The 16,839-nt window shown below is 38.7% G+C and overlaps 1 protein-coding gene across 1 annotated transcript in view; it reads right to left on the bottom strand.

The window, feature by feature from the left end:
- Positions 1-6,713: 6,713 nt before the first annotated feature.
- LOC111152500 (transcription factor AP-2 delta) overlaps positions 6,714-16,839 on the bottom strand; it is a 54,110-nt gene continuing 43,984 nt past the window's right edge. Inside the window, exon 8 of the mRNA XM_022510972.1 lies at positions 6,714-6,933. Within this exon, the coding sequence (XP_022366680.1) occupies positions 6,714-6,933 (220 nt within the window). The remainder of the gene's footprint in view (positions 6,934-16,839) is intronic.

The following is a 16,839-nucleotide window of genomic DNA, read 5'->3' on the forward strand; positions in this document are numbered from 1 at the left end:
TGTCAGTAATGCCAAGGTTGAGAATCTTTGCCCTCCAGACTCATTATCATGGAGGCAAGTACATGGCTGGTTTTCATTTGTAGGATCTGGAAATATCAAATATCACTTTCACTCCCCCACTGGAAAGAACTTAAGCACATAGCCACAAACAGCAAGAAATGTTGAGAAGTGTAATCTGGGCCAGGGGTAGCAAACAACAGTCCTCAGACTCAAGAAGGCCCAATACCTATTTTTGTAAAGAAAGATTTCTTGGAACAGTCATGCACATTTGTTTACAGATTGTCTATAGCTACTTTCATGCATAATTACTTGCAGCAGAATCCATATGGCCTGCATTCCCTAGAATATTTGCTACCTGGCCCTTTACAGAATAAGTTTACCAATGTCCGGATAGACATATATCCTGGATAAAGGTAAAATGGGCTTTGTTAGATGGCTATTGGTCTTTGTCACAAGTAAGTCATAATACAAGGTAATATTGCCCAGGGAGAATGTGTGGGGTGTGAAGATAAAAGATCCCACTATTTATGCACCTTATTAACTTTTATTGACTCCAGGAACATCCTGATTGGACTTGGAACACTAAACAGAAATATCACTGTAAGGTCCTTGCTCCAAATACCTCTTGACATGAATGAAGTAGTTGAGGAAATACAATGTTAAAGGAAGAATAGCTTTGAAACTTACATCAGACTTTGGCAATAACTCACGTGTACAGGTTTACTTATTTTTATTTTTTTCTGCCTCTTATGGGAATTATTATTTCATATTTTCCTCTGTCTCATTCTTTTTGAATTCTCTGTGATGCAGATGGAAAATAGCTGAAGTTTAGTTTTTAAGTGTAGTGGGTATGAATGTCTGTCTGCCAATTTGGATATATGAGAAATGTCACTTTTTTCTGTGACATGATGGAATTTTTATATGTTAGTCTTCTTTTCAATGTGGCAGAAATTTAGTATTAGTCCATTTAGGGTCTTCTTGGGTTGCATCAATGTCCACATTTTGGGGAGGAGGGCTTACATAGAACCATGCTGTGTGGAGGAATATATGGTCTGGATCTTTGTCTACTGATGCTTTGTCTACTGGCACCTGCAGAGACCCTCTTCTATATTGTGGGAGGCTGGGGTAGAAGTCTGCAAGCCATCTTTCTCACAACCCTTTGCCAGCTGGCTTCTAACTGGACTCTGACAATGGAGACACTGGTAGGAATTCAAAGGAAGGAGGAGGTGAAAAGAATGCTCCATGTATTTCTCATTTCTGTCAGCTTCCCTTGAGCAGAAGCAGAACGTTCTGGTTCCAGCCCCCCAACTCCTTTTATATTCCTGGAGTTAGCCATGCTGTAGCGCTCAGAGGTACCACCAGCATCTATTTCTGAGGTTCAACAATTGTGGGGGGGAGAGATGTCTCAGGAGCTCCCACATGCAGGTAACCTCACCTCTTTCCTTATGTCCTTCTATCTATAAGAGTGATCGCCGCTTTTTTCAATTATTAATATTTGGGTGATTCTGTGTCTCATTTTTCACTCTTTCAACTTTTAACCCCTGACCAAACTATTTTCTTCAATAAATCCTTTCTCCTTGAAAACCCTAGCAGGTTTCTGTTCTAAATGGACTCTAATTGATGTGCTTGAATTCCCATCTGGTCTTTGACACAGGTCTCAGGTTTCTCCTGGGCATGTTCGTGTCCAACCTGTGAGGACTCTGTATGCATCTGGGGGCACCTAAAATATCCTCTTTGTGCTGCACCCCCCCTGGGGTGTGGGAATTCCTGCTGTTCTGTTGTCTGCTTCCACCCACATTGTCCTGGTACCTCTGCACCATGTTGAAGAGAAACTCTGTGGGAGAAAGCCCATGGGGCTGAGATCTATCTGCCTACACACACACACACACACACACACACACACACACACACACACAGACACACACACACACCCTACCACATACACAGCTCTGCTAAATGTTTCTGCACTCTGCTGGAAGTTCTTCCTCCCTGGCCTTTCCTCTGGGGATGGGGACATATTTCCTTCTGCCCCCAACCTCATCCCCAGGACATGGCCCATTCTCTGAGAGATTGATCACAGCTGAGCTTCCCTACTTTTTTGTTTTCTTCTTTTCCCCAAACAGGGACTATTTTCTGGGCCTGTGTGTGTGTGTGTGTGTGAGAGAGAGAAAAATCTCCTGACTGAGATGCTTTTAAACCTCCATTCCTCCTTAGGGCCGAAGATTTTAAAACTGTAAACTTTTACAAAAGTTCAACTCTTTTATTACCTGCATTCCATCGGGTCATCTTCCTGCCTTGAGGCAGTACAGGCAAAATGTTAGCTGCCCAACGATGGGGGAGGAAGGTAGGAATAACCAGAAATACAAGGTGCATCTGTTAGTTTTCAAAATAGCATCCTGCTCCAACTATTTTCAATTCACCCAGAACCATAATGTCTCTTTTCCTAATCATCTTTCTCTGTCCCCGAACATAATCCCCACCCCTCCTCTCCAGTTTCCTGGACAGTGCTCTGGTTTGTGTTGGGGCAACTGCTGCATATTTTCACTATAACACTTACCGTGTTCTAAGGGCTGGGGTCTTCACAGGAGACTGTGATAAGCTCGCAAAACAATGTTCTATTCTACTCTGTATTTACAGCCTCTAGGACAGAGCCTGGCATATAGAAAGGGTCCAGTAAACTGAGGTGAAACCAATTTCTAGATTAAAAATAGTTTGTCCAAACTAAGTATTAGAGGCCATAGCTAAGAGTTACATAGCACTAGCTATGCCCCTGTTTGCTCTTAGCCTATGGGATACATTAACTCTTTGGTTCTGGCAGTAATTATGGAAGTAGGTATCTATTAGTGTCCTCACTTTACAGATGGGGAAGTGGGCATACAGAGACATTTGGCACTTTGCCCAAGGTCGCGCTGTAGCAAATGGAAAAAGCCATGGTTTGAGCTGGGTTATTTAGCTTCAGAGTCTATGCTCTTAGTCACGAGGCCAGGCCACCTTGTGCATAGTGACTTGGCTTTTATAAGGACACTGTATGCTCCTTGTGTAAAGGAGTCTCTAAAATGCCCCCAAAGAGGCATAAAAGGAAGAACATACAGGGAAATGGAATAATATTATTTTACTTATCATTAACAAGGACAATTTACTCATACATTTACTTTAAAAGCACCAGGTGACAGAAGGTCAAATTCTTATCACTGTCACCACAGGATCAGGATTCTCGTAGGTGTGCTAAAGAGTCATGTTCTGTCCCAGACATTAAAGAGAATATACCCTCAAAGAAGGGAAAAGAAAAAGGAACTGCAAAGCCATGAAGAATTATCCCTATTTTTAAAGCATCTGAAAAGAGGGGAGTAGGATAATAGACTAGGAATCTTACCAAGTGCTCTGATCTTTCCAGAGGAGAAAAATATAGTGTAATTCAGTTTCATTTACTTTTCTAGAACCACTAAACTTAAGTCAAATGGTAACTCTAATGAAATAGCCATGGAGGTGGCATTTATAAATTGGTTATTGAAACAGCCTTAGACATTTATTTTCATAGGAATTTGGCCTAATCTTTCACAAGTTTAAATATAAAAATTGTGCATTTATTAATTGTGGGTGAGTATGAAATTCAGACAGTTTTTCTGGGCAACTAATAGTTGATCTGAAAAATTTTCCATTGCTCTATTATTTAACACTGAAAATCAAATAGATTTTTATTGGAACCTCTCTGTACACCCATTTCCTCATCTGTTAAGTGAGGACACTAACAGATACCTACTCTCATAATTACTGTCAGAACCAGAGTTAATGTATCCCATCGGCTAAGAGCAAACAGGGGCGTAGTTAGTGCTATGTGAATGTTAGCTATTGTCTCTAATACAATTTAGTTTGGACAAACAATTTTTAATATCTAGAAATCAGTTTCTCCTCAGGTAACCTTCCTTTACTATAAATTATGATACTGATTATAACTTCACTTTTGTTAAAGTTCAGATATCTACATAGTTTTCTTTATTGTCCTATACTGAGTATATCTACTTGGAACTAATATGATATAGTGAAAATGCTACCTTACTGAAATAAAAAGAGCTATTTATAAATTACTATGGAAGAAGCAATCCAGATTGAAACACTGAGTTTTGGGGAGGAAAAAAAGTAATAGGTCCTTTGGCCCATCTTGGACAAAGAACACACACACATTCATTTACTCATTTATTTAAAAAGTGTTGAGTACCTATTATATACAAGGCAAAAGTTGGTATGTTAACAATGTCTATTAGAATATGATAATAAATGACTCTAAACATGACCAGTCCATCAATTCATTTATGGCCTAATGGCTTGTTAAGTTAAACAATGGGCTCTTAATGTCTTAAGAGCCTTAAAGCTGTTCATTTCAGGCTCTTAAGACACCCAGAATCCTGGTAAATAATATGCACTGTAGTTATTTATAGTTATGCTTTTGTTTCCAAGGCTAATAGATAATAACACCCCACTGAGGTGTTAAGAACCCCAGCTAGTCACAACTCTGGGTGGAGAAGGTGGTACTATAAGTCAGATCTCATTTTTTATCTGATTATTGGTGAACATTTGACATTGTATATAACTACATTAAATATCTAGCAGATATGCATATCAAAATGCCATATTAAATACATATGTAATTGGTAATAATAAAAGGAATAAAAGAAAGTGAATATGGAAACTTCATTAAGGAAATATTAGTAGCCCATATTATCTGTATAGAGCCTTCCTATTACTTATCAAGCTGAAATATTCATCATTTTTGTTTCATGTGTATATTTTACAATATGGGAAATTTCATGTAAAATGGAATTGTTTATTTTGTGATGAAATTTGGAACTGCAGCAGAATCCCTGCTTTATTCTATTTTATTTCAAAAACTTTAATCCATGAACAATGGCAAAATTTAAAAAATGGAACTAGATAAACACATGAAATCACAATTCATTACTTTTACATTTATTTTAAGCTCTTCTATGGTATAACTATAAAACACCTTTATCATAGAATTCCTTAGTAGTGTCTTCTCTTAACTGAATTTAGTTTAGAAAATTTAGAGTTTCATTGATTATGGTTCTTTTCTGTACAAGATTGAAGATAAAGATCAAATAATTTTAAGAATTATTGTTAGGTAAAAATATTTTGTGTGCTTTCCCCATGAAAAATCTCGAGCAGTTTCCTCTCAATTAAAAATAATACTAATATTCCCCGTGGGCTTATAATATGGCAGACACTTTTTGAAAGTAATTGAAATGTGTTAGTAAGAGGACATATTTTCATGCTAAATGTGTATCAGGAGTCCATATATTATTAAAATAATTTTTTTCATAGATGATGACCTATATCTTTATTTGCCTAGAAGTCTGAAAATTGTTAACAATAGAAAGGTCAGTACAATGTGATACCAGTCAGGTTTCTTGACACATTCAAGTTTAAATGGACCAAACTTTCATTCAATTAGCACCTGGCTTTTGCAGCCAGGAAGCTCTTATTTTCAGTGTCTTAACTAAAGGACAATGAAGGTATAAGAACAAGCTATTAAAAAAAGGAAGGATCTTAAAAGCAAAAGTCTTCTCTGATCATCCTGGTTTTGTTTTCTTTGTTGAACACAGACCCGGATGTTTCTGTGCCTCTAAAGGTTTAGAACACAGCCATCAGGCATGTAGAAGAAGAAGGTAGAAAAAGAATGGCTCTTATTGTAACCAGACAATCATTGGCCACCAGCGCTTCAAGGAGCCTCCACTGGTCCCCTGGACTTGTCTCCTGTCTCTGAGGGGCAAGGATCCCTGGAAACATCACTGTTCCTATTCCTGTGCTTTTCCAGACAGCAAAATAGCACTGCTTTCCTTCAGGAGCCAAAGAGTGGCAAAGCTACCCTTTCCTGTATCCATCCTACCCCAAGCCATTAAGTGCAAGTCTATTTCCTTGAACTGTGAGGTTGGGGATGTGAAGAAAATGAATAGAAGAGTTCATCTCTTAGCTCTTCCATATTATGCTGTCTCTTCTTAGTTATGGGTGGAGGGAGGTCCTAGGGTGGGTTGGGAATCGTCATACATAAAGAGGGCAGATTTTTCTGGAATTTTTAAATACCACCAAGGCACTGGTAGTTAAGTAGGGTAGGGGTGACCAAAATTTCAGGATTTCTGTCAATCCACAAGACAAAGATTCGTGACTGCCCTTTTCAGTTCCCAAAGCATTTATTGATGGATTGATTGCCAGACTGGTCTATTTAATGGGAAGAGGCACTCTTCTGTTCCCAGGGAATTAAGTGAAGAAAGACGGGAGCGGCAAGCACTGGTGGTGGATTCCAGTTGGTCATGCTTTCTAATCCCTAACTACATGGTTGGATAAGAAAGTGCATCAGTTAGATGTGAAAAAGCATGTGCTCTCTCTCCAGAGTCCAGAAGTTCTTAAAAACTGTGATGTGTATCATCTGGAACAATAAATTACGTGCACAAAAAGAGTTTATCATAACATAAAATTAAAAAGTGACAATTTCATCACACAGTTACACTGCTGTTTTCCTTTTTTTTTGGGGGGGGGGGTTGTCCTTTTTGTTTCATTTTTCATTTCCATTTTTGTTTTTTATGGAGGGTTGGGGGAGGGTAGAGATTTGGTCCACTGAAGATTAATCACCCTCAATGATATATATATTAGAAAAAATATCAGCAGCAAGACTCTCTAGAAATAGATTCTGTTTGATGTAGCTAGTCTGTCTTTTCTGTTTTGCCCTCTTTCACGGCAGCCTCTGAAGTTTTCCGCAGGGGGGCTTTCTCCGAGTTGGCATGTCCTTGGCCAGAATCTGCTGCTCCGCCATTTTTGTGGGTAGTGTGTTTTTCCAAGTAGTTCAGCATTTCACTGAGGACTGTTTGGAAAGTGCTCAGGGCTGCACATATTGCTGGAGTCCCAAAGCCATGAGTGATCAGACTGGAAATGAGAAGTGGTAAGGAAAAAGAAATGAATAACTTGTAGTATGATACAGAACAAGCATCTGATCCAGAACATTCAATCAAACAGGCATTTATTGCGTTCCTAAGGGGTGTCAAGCAGTAGGAAAGATAGAACACAAGTCAATGTATCTTTTTTGGCCATAACAAATTCAGGATGCACGTAGATTTGTCATTGATAGACTGGAAAAACACTAATGATCAGCAAACCTAAATATTTAACACAGGATTTAGCTCTGATTCTCTGTCTCATTAAAAAAGCCAAAATTTAAAAAAAGAAAAAAGGCAAAATTACAACTTTCTGTATGTGGGAAGCATCTCATTTCTAAGAATGGCGTTTATATTTGTATGAGTATAGTTCACACAAGAAGAACTAAAGATTGGCTGAGTATTCTTGATGGTTAGCTGTTCCTCTGACTTCATTCTTCTCTCCTTCATAGTAACAAAGTTTTATCTGGGTACACAGTCATCTAGCTGGAGATGACATTTTTAAGCTTTCCTTGTAGTTACATTTGGACATGGGACCAACCTTCCCACACTAGAACATGAAGGGAAGAGTTGTATGTGATTCCCACCTGCTTACAAGGAAACTGAGTGCTCTTTATTTTTCTCTCAAAATAGTTATGCAGCTCTGCAGACGAAGATAATCACCCTGGTGGTGCAGGTAGAACACGACTGAAGAAACTCACTCACCTTCAGTGTCCTCAGTGAGAGAAAAGCAAAATTCTATCTTATGTAAGCCACTTTATGTTTGGGTTTTAGTGGCTAACTAATTAACTAATAATCATAAATAGTGAGAAAATGTAGAGAGTGTTGTTGGCAACTGTAGCACACGTAACCCTTCCAGTCATGACCATCTCTAGCTGAACAAATATGTAATTGTAGATTCACTGTTGTGAACAGAACCCCCCATCTTGATCACTTGGTCAATTGTTTCTGAAGTGAGACTCTGCCTGGCTGCTCCCCATAATTAATATCTTGTAATAATATGGAAATATGTGTTTGGCATATATTATGCATATGTTATATACAACATAATATGTATTATACATTCAATAAATAGAGCTAGTAACTGCTCACAAGTCCTAGTATCATTGTTATGACATTAACAGTTTTTAAATCAGAGAGTATCATCCTCCAAAATATGTTAACTTGCTTGCTATCCCTCATAAGTTATGTAATCTTTAGGAGAAAAATAAGGAGATTTTAAAACAATGTAAATGAAGGATTTCTAGTCCAAGGCAGCCTGTGGATACGCCTGAATGGTGATAATAATAGGATCTGTCACATGAAATTGCTTCTATTAGTCCATAAAAAGGGCTCAGGATGTTGCCAGACCTATAGTGAGTGTTCAATAAATGGTAGGTATTGTTGGCTATGGGATACTCATAGTAAAGAGTAAAATTTTCTGCATGTTTCACACTATACTGCACAGATTGCCAGCACATTTCAGCTGAACATTTTACAAATGTCATAATCTGTGCCTGGGTCATAATCAACACACATTAAAAAAGAAAGTCTTCAGTCTTCGATTATTTAGAAAATAAGAACCGTTAGTGCTTAGACAACTATGCACGCCAAAATTTGTAGTATAAGACATTATCATAGTTCAAGCATCTGCATATCTTTGTTACAGTATCTTGCATTGCTGAGCTGGAAAACTGATCTCAGCTCTGTTTCTCAGTGAGATAACTAGAAGGGAACCCATATGCTTTAAGATCTATCAGGGAATCTGGACAACAAATGGAATTGATCGGAGTGGTGGAAGAATTAATCGTGGCGGCTTCCACAAAAACAACTGAGTTAACCCATTCATTAGTGTCGAAATACTTGGCTCTGATTACAATCTGCCTCTCTGCTCACGCTTAATTCCTGTTTTGAGCTCCTTGTACCACGGGATGAATTTTATTGTCCTCTCTAGTGCCATGTCCTCTTGGTGAGGACTGCCCTCTTTATCTATGGCAGAGTATGCAGAATTCAGTTTCACTAGGTTAAATATTAAAGTTAATAAGCCAATATTTGAGTTCGGAACATATGCCAGGCCCTGCTCTATGTGCTTCCTTCTGTATCAGCTTCTACAATCCTGGAAACAATGCTAAAAATTAGGTATGATTATTTCCATATAATCATATGAAAATAATGTGCAGAGTTAAGTAATTTCTCTGAGAAATCTGATATTCTGCATTGCCTCTGTGCTTATGTTCTCAGGATGTGGGTGTGTTTTATTTTATTTTATTTTATTTTATTTTTTTAGAAATCACATTCTGTTGGCAGTTTTAGCTTTGTTTTTCAAAGTTGGTTCTGTAGGCAGACTTGTAGGCCTGGAAAATGAGAATACTTCTTACTCTTTTAAGACTGAGGTTTTTAAAAATCAAGTACAAAGTGGGTAGGTCTATAGAAATGCTTTAATTCCCCATGTGAATAAGTAGTGTCCCCATAATGAAAGATACTTAAGCTGGTCTCCTTCCTTGGCTGATGGTCCTGCTTGCTGGACCATATACATGCTGGATATTACAGGATGCAATATCATCAGTAGGATACACTCTCATCTGTGCCCTGCACTGAGAACCCGTCATGCCAAGTCTTCACACGGGCTCTGGCTGTAGGCACTTTGTGATCTGGAAGAAGTTATTTAGCTTGGTAAGATGACAATAGTCTGACTAGGACATCTGCAAGTTCTTTCCAGCCCTAACCTTCAACCCACAGGTGCTAATGCTCTTCTTTAAAGCCAGGACATGGAAAGAAGGTTATGAAAACTGGAAGACCACTGAGCTCAACCGAGAAGTCTAAAATGGATTGTGGAATCTTTAACACCAGGAAAGTAACTGTTTATGTTGTATGCCTGAAACTTAATATAACAGTGTACTTCAATAAAAATAAACAAAACTTAAAAAAAAAAGAAAGGTAATTGTTTGGAATGTTATCTTTCAACATGGGAAACATCACGTAAATTGTTAGTTTCCTTCATTTAACACTACCTGCATATCAAAAAACATACATGGCATACTACGTAGGATGATAATAAATACAAAAGATAGCTTCTGTTCTAGCAGTTTTCAGTGAGGTTTACTAATCCAATAATTAAAGCAATTTAATATTGTGTTAGAATAGTGCTGAAAATAGGTGTATATCTCATTCATAGTGACAGACAAAAAGGTGAAAGGAATAATGTAGAGTCCACAGGAAAAAAAAATAAAAGAAAAAAGAGAAATATTAAGGCTGACTTTCAGTCTTAGAAAATAAACTGAGGTCATCTATTTATGATCTCTAAAATCTTTGGTAACAGAGATCAATTTTGCCTTTAGAAATATATTTTTCAGCACAGACTTAATATTGATGTTATACTTGGCATGTGCACGGATTTTCATCAGATCAATAGGAGAGGGCATCTCACAGGCAAGTATTACCTGGGTTAAATGGTAGCCATGAACGGTTTGAAGTAGGTAGGCAAAATTTAGAAGTTCTTCTAAATTCAAATTCATCTAAAAGTGTATTCTCAGGAACAAGACAAGTGAAAGAGACAGCTAGCATTGTGCTCCATGTGTCCTCGTCATGCCACATTTTCAAAACTGTTGAAAGTGGCAGCCAAGATAAATGCTGTATCAGATTTCCTATCATATTTGCATTTCTCAGGCCTCCTTCCTCCCCTCTTTGCAATCATGTGTTCTAGGTCTTTATTTTTGAAAGGCTGATCTCAGGTTCCTCACTTCTCTATCCCCAAACCTGGTCATTCCTACTTGGGCACCTTTGTTTGACCTCCCTTTTTTTCTCAGCTGAACTAAAGTCCACTAACCCACTAAAGCTCCTTGGATGATATGGAAAAAAAAAAAATGTTTCCTGGTCCCTTGATTCAGATATTGAAAAAGATGTGCTCCTGCCGAAGGATAGAAACTTGCCAAAGTGATACAAGAACTTAAATAGAATTTTTAGGAGAAAGGAGTAACATCTCTTCCCCCTGCTACCAAACTGTAAAACCAGAGCCTGGAAGGACCACAGGAGGACAGGGCGAGGGTAAGATCTCAGTCACAAAGGGATGAAAAGCACTGGGAGCCATATTCATGGACTCATAGTCCACTGATAATCCAAGTATGCTAGATCTTAATAGAATGGTGAATAATATGCTATATGTGTCTCTAAAATTCTGTGGTTTGAACTCTTACTATAAATTGGTAATCTAAAGTTATAGTCTCATCTTAAAAAAAAAAAAAAATACAGGGATGCCTGGGAGGCTAAGTCGTTAAGTGTCTGCCTTCAGCTCAGGTCATGATCACAGCGTCCTGGGATAGAGCCCCGCATCAGGCTCCCTGCTTAGCGGGAAATCTGCTTCTCCCTCTCCCACTCCCCCTGCTCCTGTTCCCTCTCTCACTGTGTCTCTCTGTCAAATAAATAAATAAAATCTTCAAAAGAAAGGAAGAAAATTAAAAACTCTTTAAAAAAAATACAAATTTGTTAAAATAAAAATAAACCACAAATGAATAACAGCAACAAAAACAAACAGGGCTGCGTTGGGACACTATCATCAACCTGTACTCTATCAGCTGCCAGCACTTAACTACTGCTGATCTCCAGATGCAGGAGCCTCAGGGGAGAGTGGTGATAGGGGGCGGGGTACCTCAGTGTCTGGAATGACTGACTTAGCGAAAGGCTAACGTTTCCCAGGCTTCATTTGGGAGTCTCTGAAGACCAGGGTAGTAAGATTCAGTGTAAAGTTAGGTTCCAAGAATGGGAAAGAGGAATGCTGCAGAGAAGGGCAGGGAGGGGAGGGGAGATGGTGCTATGTTAGCAGAAGAAAGATTAAATGGTAATTAAGATACTTGGCCTTCTTTTCAAACAGTTTAATGTTAAAACTGGCAATGATATAATGAATGGAGTTGAGACTTTTTTTTTAAGTATAGGAAACTCTTATTTCAGGATAAAGAAAATAAGCATGTGTTTTTGAGAGACTGGAGTTGCTAGGTAATCTTTAAAAAATCTAGGAAGATGGGAGAGAAGGTGTGAAATAGAACAGAGCAATCTTCCTTAATAATCAAAGGGGGTGGTGGAAGGAGACAGACTTTGGGATCTCTAGTTTATTAAATTACATTTAATTCATCCCTTAACAAGTTTCTTACAATGGAACATTAAAAAAAAATGAAGATTTATTTATTTTAGAGACAGAAAGAGAGTAGGGAGGAACAGAAGAGAAGGGAGAGTGAGAGAAAGAATCTCCAGCAGACACTGATGAGCCAAGCTTGGAGCTGGGCTGGATCTCATAACCCTGAGATCAGGATCCTGATGTTACAACCCCAAGCCGAAACCAAGAGTGGAATGCTTAACGGACTGTGCCACCCAGGCGCCTCTGTAATGGAACATTTTTAAAATCAGGAGCATTGAATGTTAGTTTACACAGGGTAAGATTTATCTTTTTAAGGAATACAGACTGTTGAATTTTGACAAATCCATGCAGTTGTGTTACCACTACAATTACCCAAAACATTTTCTGATGTTCCTTGCCCATCAATGCCTTCTCTCCCAGCTCCTGGGAATCAGTGCTCTAATTTCTGTGTAGTTATTACTTTTTCCCAACTGTCATATAAACTGAATAATAAAGTCCGTAGACTGTTATAACTTGGCATAATAATTTTGAGATTCATCCATGTTGTGGTGCTTATCAATAGATCATTTTTTATTGCTGGTTAAGTATTCTCTTGAATGGATTTAATTACCATTTGTTCATATAATGGGTCCTTACAATTCTGAAATGTTAATATTTTAAGAGACCACGGAAGGGTTCAGTAAAGAGCCCAATAAAGTAACTGCATTTTTTTAAAAGATTGTTTTATTTTTAAGTAATCTCTACACCAACATGGGGCTTCAACTCATAACCCCGAGATCCACAGTCGCATGTTCCACTGATTGAGGCAGCCAAACCCCAGTAATAGTTTTTTTAACAAAGTATTATTAAAGGACTAAAAATGCATGTTACTATAGGATTTTTACAAAGCATGTGACAAAAATATCCCCAAATACCATGTGATAAGTTGAGAGGACAAGTGAATAGATGAAGGCCAACTTAGGGAGACTCACAGCTGGTTGGGCAATGATACCCAAAGTGTGGACCTAGGGCACTTGTCAGCCTTGAAGGATGTTTCCGGATGAGTGCACCCAAGACTCTCCCATGCATCCCAGTCTGCCTGCCATGTTAACTGACAGTAAGATTGAAGGCATCCTAGATTTAAGTGCTGGCATTAAAATAGAGAGGAAAATTCCTGCATTGGATAATGGAACCAACATTTTAAAATATCTTAATGTGGTTAAAAAAAAGCATTGTGGTGGGCCAAAATCAAAGGTGTGAAATTTAGGGGAGATTAAAAACATATCCACTTGCAGTATCCTGACAGAGAGATCTGACCCAAGAGCAATTCTTAGGGAAAGGTTCACCAAATCAGTAAATCTAAGCTAAAAAACAAACAAACAACCCCCCCCCCAAAAAAAAACAAAAAAAAGCACGGGTCAAATTTTAGGTTTGGATCACAACTAGTCAGGCTTACAAGCTGTATTTACCTTGAACTATACTCTCTCTCTCTCTCCCTCTCTAACTAGATTCCAGCTCATTGATTTCATTTTCCTATTAGTTTCACACCAAGGAACAGGAAGGTTCTGACAATTCACTGTGAGCAACACAATTCCCATTGAGAAAATCCAGACTGCTATAGTTTATGGCACCTGATGTCAGAGAAAATGCAACTTCTATTTAATTGTTGTGGTCTTAATGTTATTCATGGTTTTAAAAACTCCTATTCTGCTAGATCCCCCAATAAACATTCTTGAGAGCATCTTTCTGCAACATAAACCATCTTTTCAAATTGGCTGAGCTCAGAAAGACAGTAACTATGGCTGGATCTAAAAGATGAAATTCTACTTCTGACTTTCCCCCTAAGTGTTAGGGTATGTTCAGATTACAGCAATTGGAGGGATGGCTCAGAGCAGAACCACCCTTTTTAGGGAGAGAGTATGACTGTGTGTACACATGTACCAGCCGACTTATACTGTTTTTGTCTTTTATAAGGTGGCATTCTGGGATCACCCAGGTGGCTCAGCCCATTAAGCATCAGACTCTTGATCTCAGCTCAGGTTATGATCTCAGGGTTGTGAGTTCAAGCTCCCTTCATTGGGCACCATGCTGGGCAGGGAGACTCCTTAAGATAAATACATAAATGAATGAATGAATAAATGAATGAATGAATGAATAAAGTTAAAGTAAAATAAAATAATTAAAATATAAGGTGGCATTCTGATCTCTTCTTGACCAATGGGCTTGACCTGAATAAATTCTACTGATTATAGACTTCAACTTTTTTTTTTTTTAAAGATTTTTTATTTATTCATTTGACAGACAGAGATCACAAGTAGGCAGAGAGACAGGCAGAGAGAGAGGAGTAAGCAGGCTCCCCACTGAGCACAGAGCCCGATGCGGGGCTCGATCCCAGGACCCTGGGATCATGACCTGAGCTGAAGGCAGAGGCCTTAACCCACTGAGCCACCCAGGTGCCCCTAGACTTCAACTTTTTAAGGGAAAATATATTATCAGAGTTCAAACTGTATCCTCTACCAATAAGGTTAAAAATGAAGGAATGGAGACAGAAATGACAGAAGTAATAATAGAAGATGGAAAAGAAGAAATTGCTATTTGAGAGAGAATAAATTATAATCCTCTCTTCTTTTTCCCTGTGTGGTTTTGCCAATAAGACATTAGGAACAATCCAGTTTTAACTCAGGGTTTATGCTTACAAACTACTTGCCATGAATGATGAGAATCTATCAGGAAACTTCTGTATAATTGAAATTTCACAAACTTCTCGTCACACCTTGTGGTATCTCATTAAGTGCATTTTTTGCTTGTGGCTAAGGCCTTATAAGTAAGTTTTTCTTGAAAATCTCCAGGCATGGCTGGGCAGCTCAGTCAGTTAAGCGTCTGCCTATATAGCTCGGGTCCTGATCCTGGGGTCCTGGGATTAAGCCAGGCATTAAGCTCACATGGAGCCCTGCATCAGACTCCTTACTCCATGGGGGGGCTGCTTTTCCTTCTCCCTCTGCCTGCCTCCCCCAGCTTTTGTGCATGCGCTCTCTGTGTCAAATAGCTAAATAAAATCTTTTATTAAAAAAAAAAAAAGGAGGGACATCTGAGTGGCTCAGTTGGTTAAGTGTCTGCCTTCAGCTCAGGTCATGATCCCAGAGTTCTGGGATTGACTCCCACATGGGTCTCCCCGCTCTGCAGGGAGCCTGCTTCTCCCTCTCTGTCTGCCTGCCGCTCCCCCTGCTTGTGCTTGCTCACTCTCTCACTCTCTCTCTCTGACAAATAAATAAATAAAACATTAAAAAAAAAGAAGGAGACAATCTCCAAAGCTTCAGACCTTACTTGGAATATAAATTAGTAGAGGATTCTGAAAAGACAACTACCTAAGGAATAAGAGCTATTTTACTTCCCGTAATCTAAGTAAATATGGTTTATACTTCAGTAGCTTTGTTGTATGCTAGAGAAATGTTACAAAACTGTTTCCATATTGCTCTAGCTGTCCTTCAGAAATGCTTTAATTGATCTGTCTAAACTGATTTAAATTAAAACACTAAAGCTATTTTCTAAAACATAGCCTAGAGCAAATGCCTATAGAATCTCCCCTTGAATTCTTTCTACCTAAAGAGTTGAGCCTAGGGTCCAGCACATCCTTTCCAAATACTAATAAGGAAACACTGGTTTAAAATGTTTTGAAAAGGTGGGGTACCTGGCTGGCTCAGTCAGTAGACCATGTGACTCTTGATCTTGGGGTTGTGAGTTCAAGCCCCACATCGGGTGTGGAGCCTACTTAATAATTAAAAAAATAAAAAAAAGTAAAGAATAACAAATAAATAAATAAACCATACCGAAAAGGAAATGCCAGCCTCATTAATATTTTCTGCTGAACAGAGAGAGTCAATTATCATATGGTTTCACTTATTTGTGGAACATAACAAATAGCATGGAGGACATGGGGAGTTAGGAGAAGGCATTTGGGGGAAATTGGAAGGGGAGGTGAACAATGAGAGACTATGGACTCTGAAAAACAATCTGAAGGGTTTGAAGAGGTGGGGGGGTGAGAGGTTGGGGGAACCAGGTGGTGGGTATTAGAGAGGGCACGGACTGCATGGAGCACTGGGTGTGGTACAAAAACAATGAATACTGTTATGCTGAAAATAAAAAAAAAGACATATAAAAAAAATATTTTCTGCTGAAGACTAGGTCATTCAGGTGTGTCTGAATACGGATGGATTTTTCTAGCTTTCTTTTGGGATACAAAAAGCTGAATGTATTTAGATATTTTTTATACTACAAACTAGGAGACAGAACATGAGTAGAAAATAGCCCATTGTCATCATTTAGGTAATCTGAGTAAAAGCTGACTTCATTTCGTCAAATTTCAACTTTCTACCTGGAAAATGTCTGACAAGGAACCATCTCTTCTTCTTCTTTCAGTGCGTATAAAAGTTGAAATAGTTGGGTTATTATTCTCATTACTTTGTTCCGTTGCATCATTCCAATGGGTGTTTGCTATCACGTATCTTTGATTTCCCGAATTACATACAGAGGCAACTGTCACCAACATCAGCTCTGTTTTTTGGCCTCTGGGAGGCAGGCAGGCAGCAAGATTTAAAGGGAAGATAAACCTCTTTCTCTTTCCCTCCTGGATTATTCAGCTACTGCAAGTTTAGGTCCAAATGTAACCTGAGGCTCAGCCTGTACTCCCCACTATGGTTTTAGGGGGCAGTAGGAAAAATGCCTTCTTCCACTCATGAGAACAGTGGTTAGTGCAGCAGGCTGGGGAACACCCCTGGAGAACACCAGCAAAGGATTATGGGGCTTCTCTGCAGA

This window comes from Enhydra lutris, unplaced genomic scaffold (genome assembly GCF_002288905.1).
Source record: "Enhydra lutris kenyoni isolate GAN:26980312 unplaced genomic scaffold, ASM228890v2 scaffoldscaffold28, whole genome shotgun sequence".
Classification (NCBI taxonomy): Eukaryota; Metazoa; Chordata; class Mammalia; order Carnivora; family Mustelidae; genus Enhydra; species Enhydra lutris.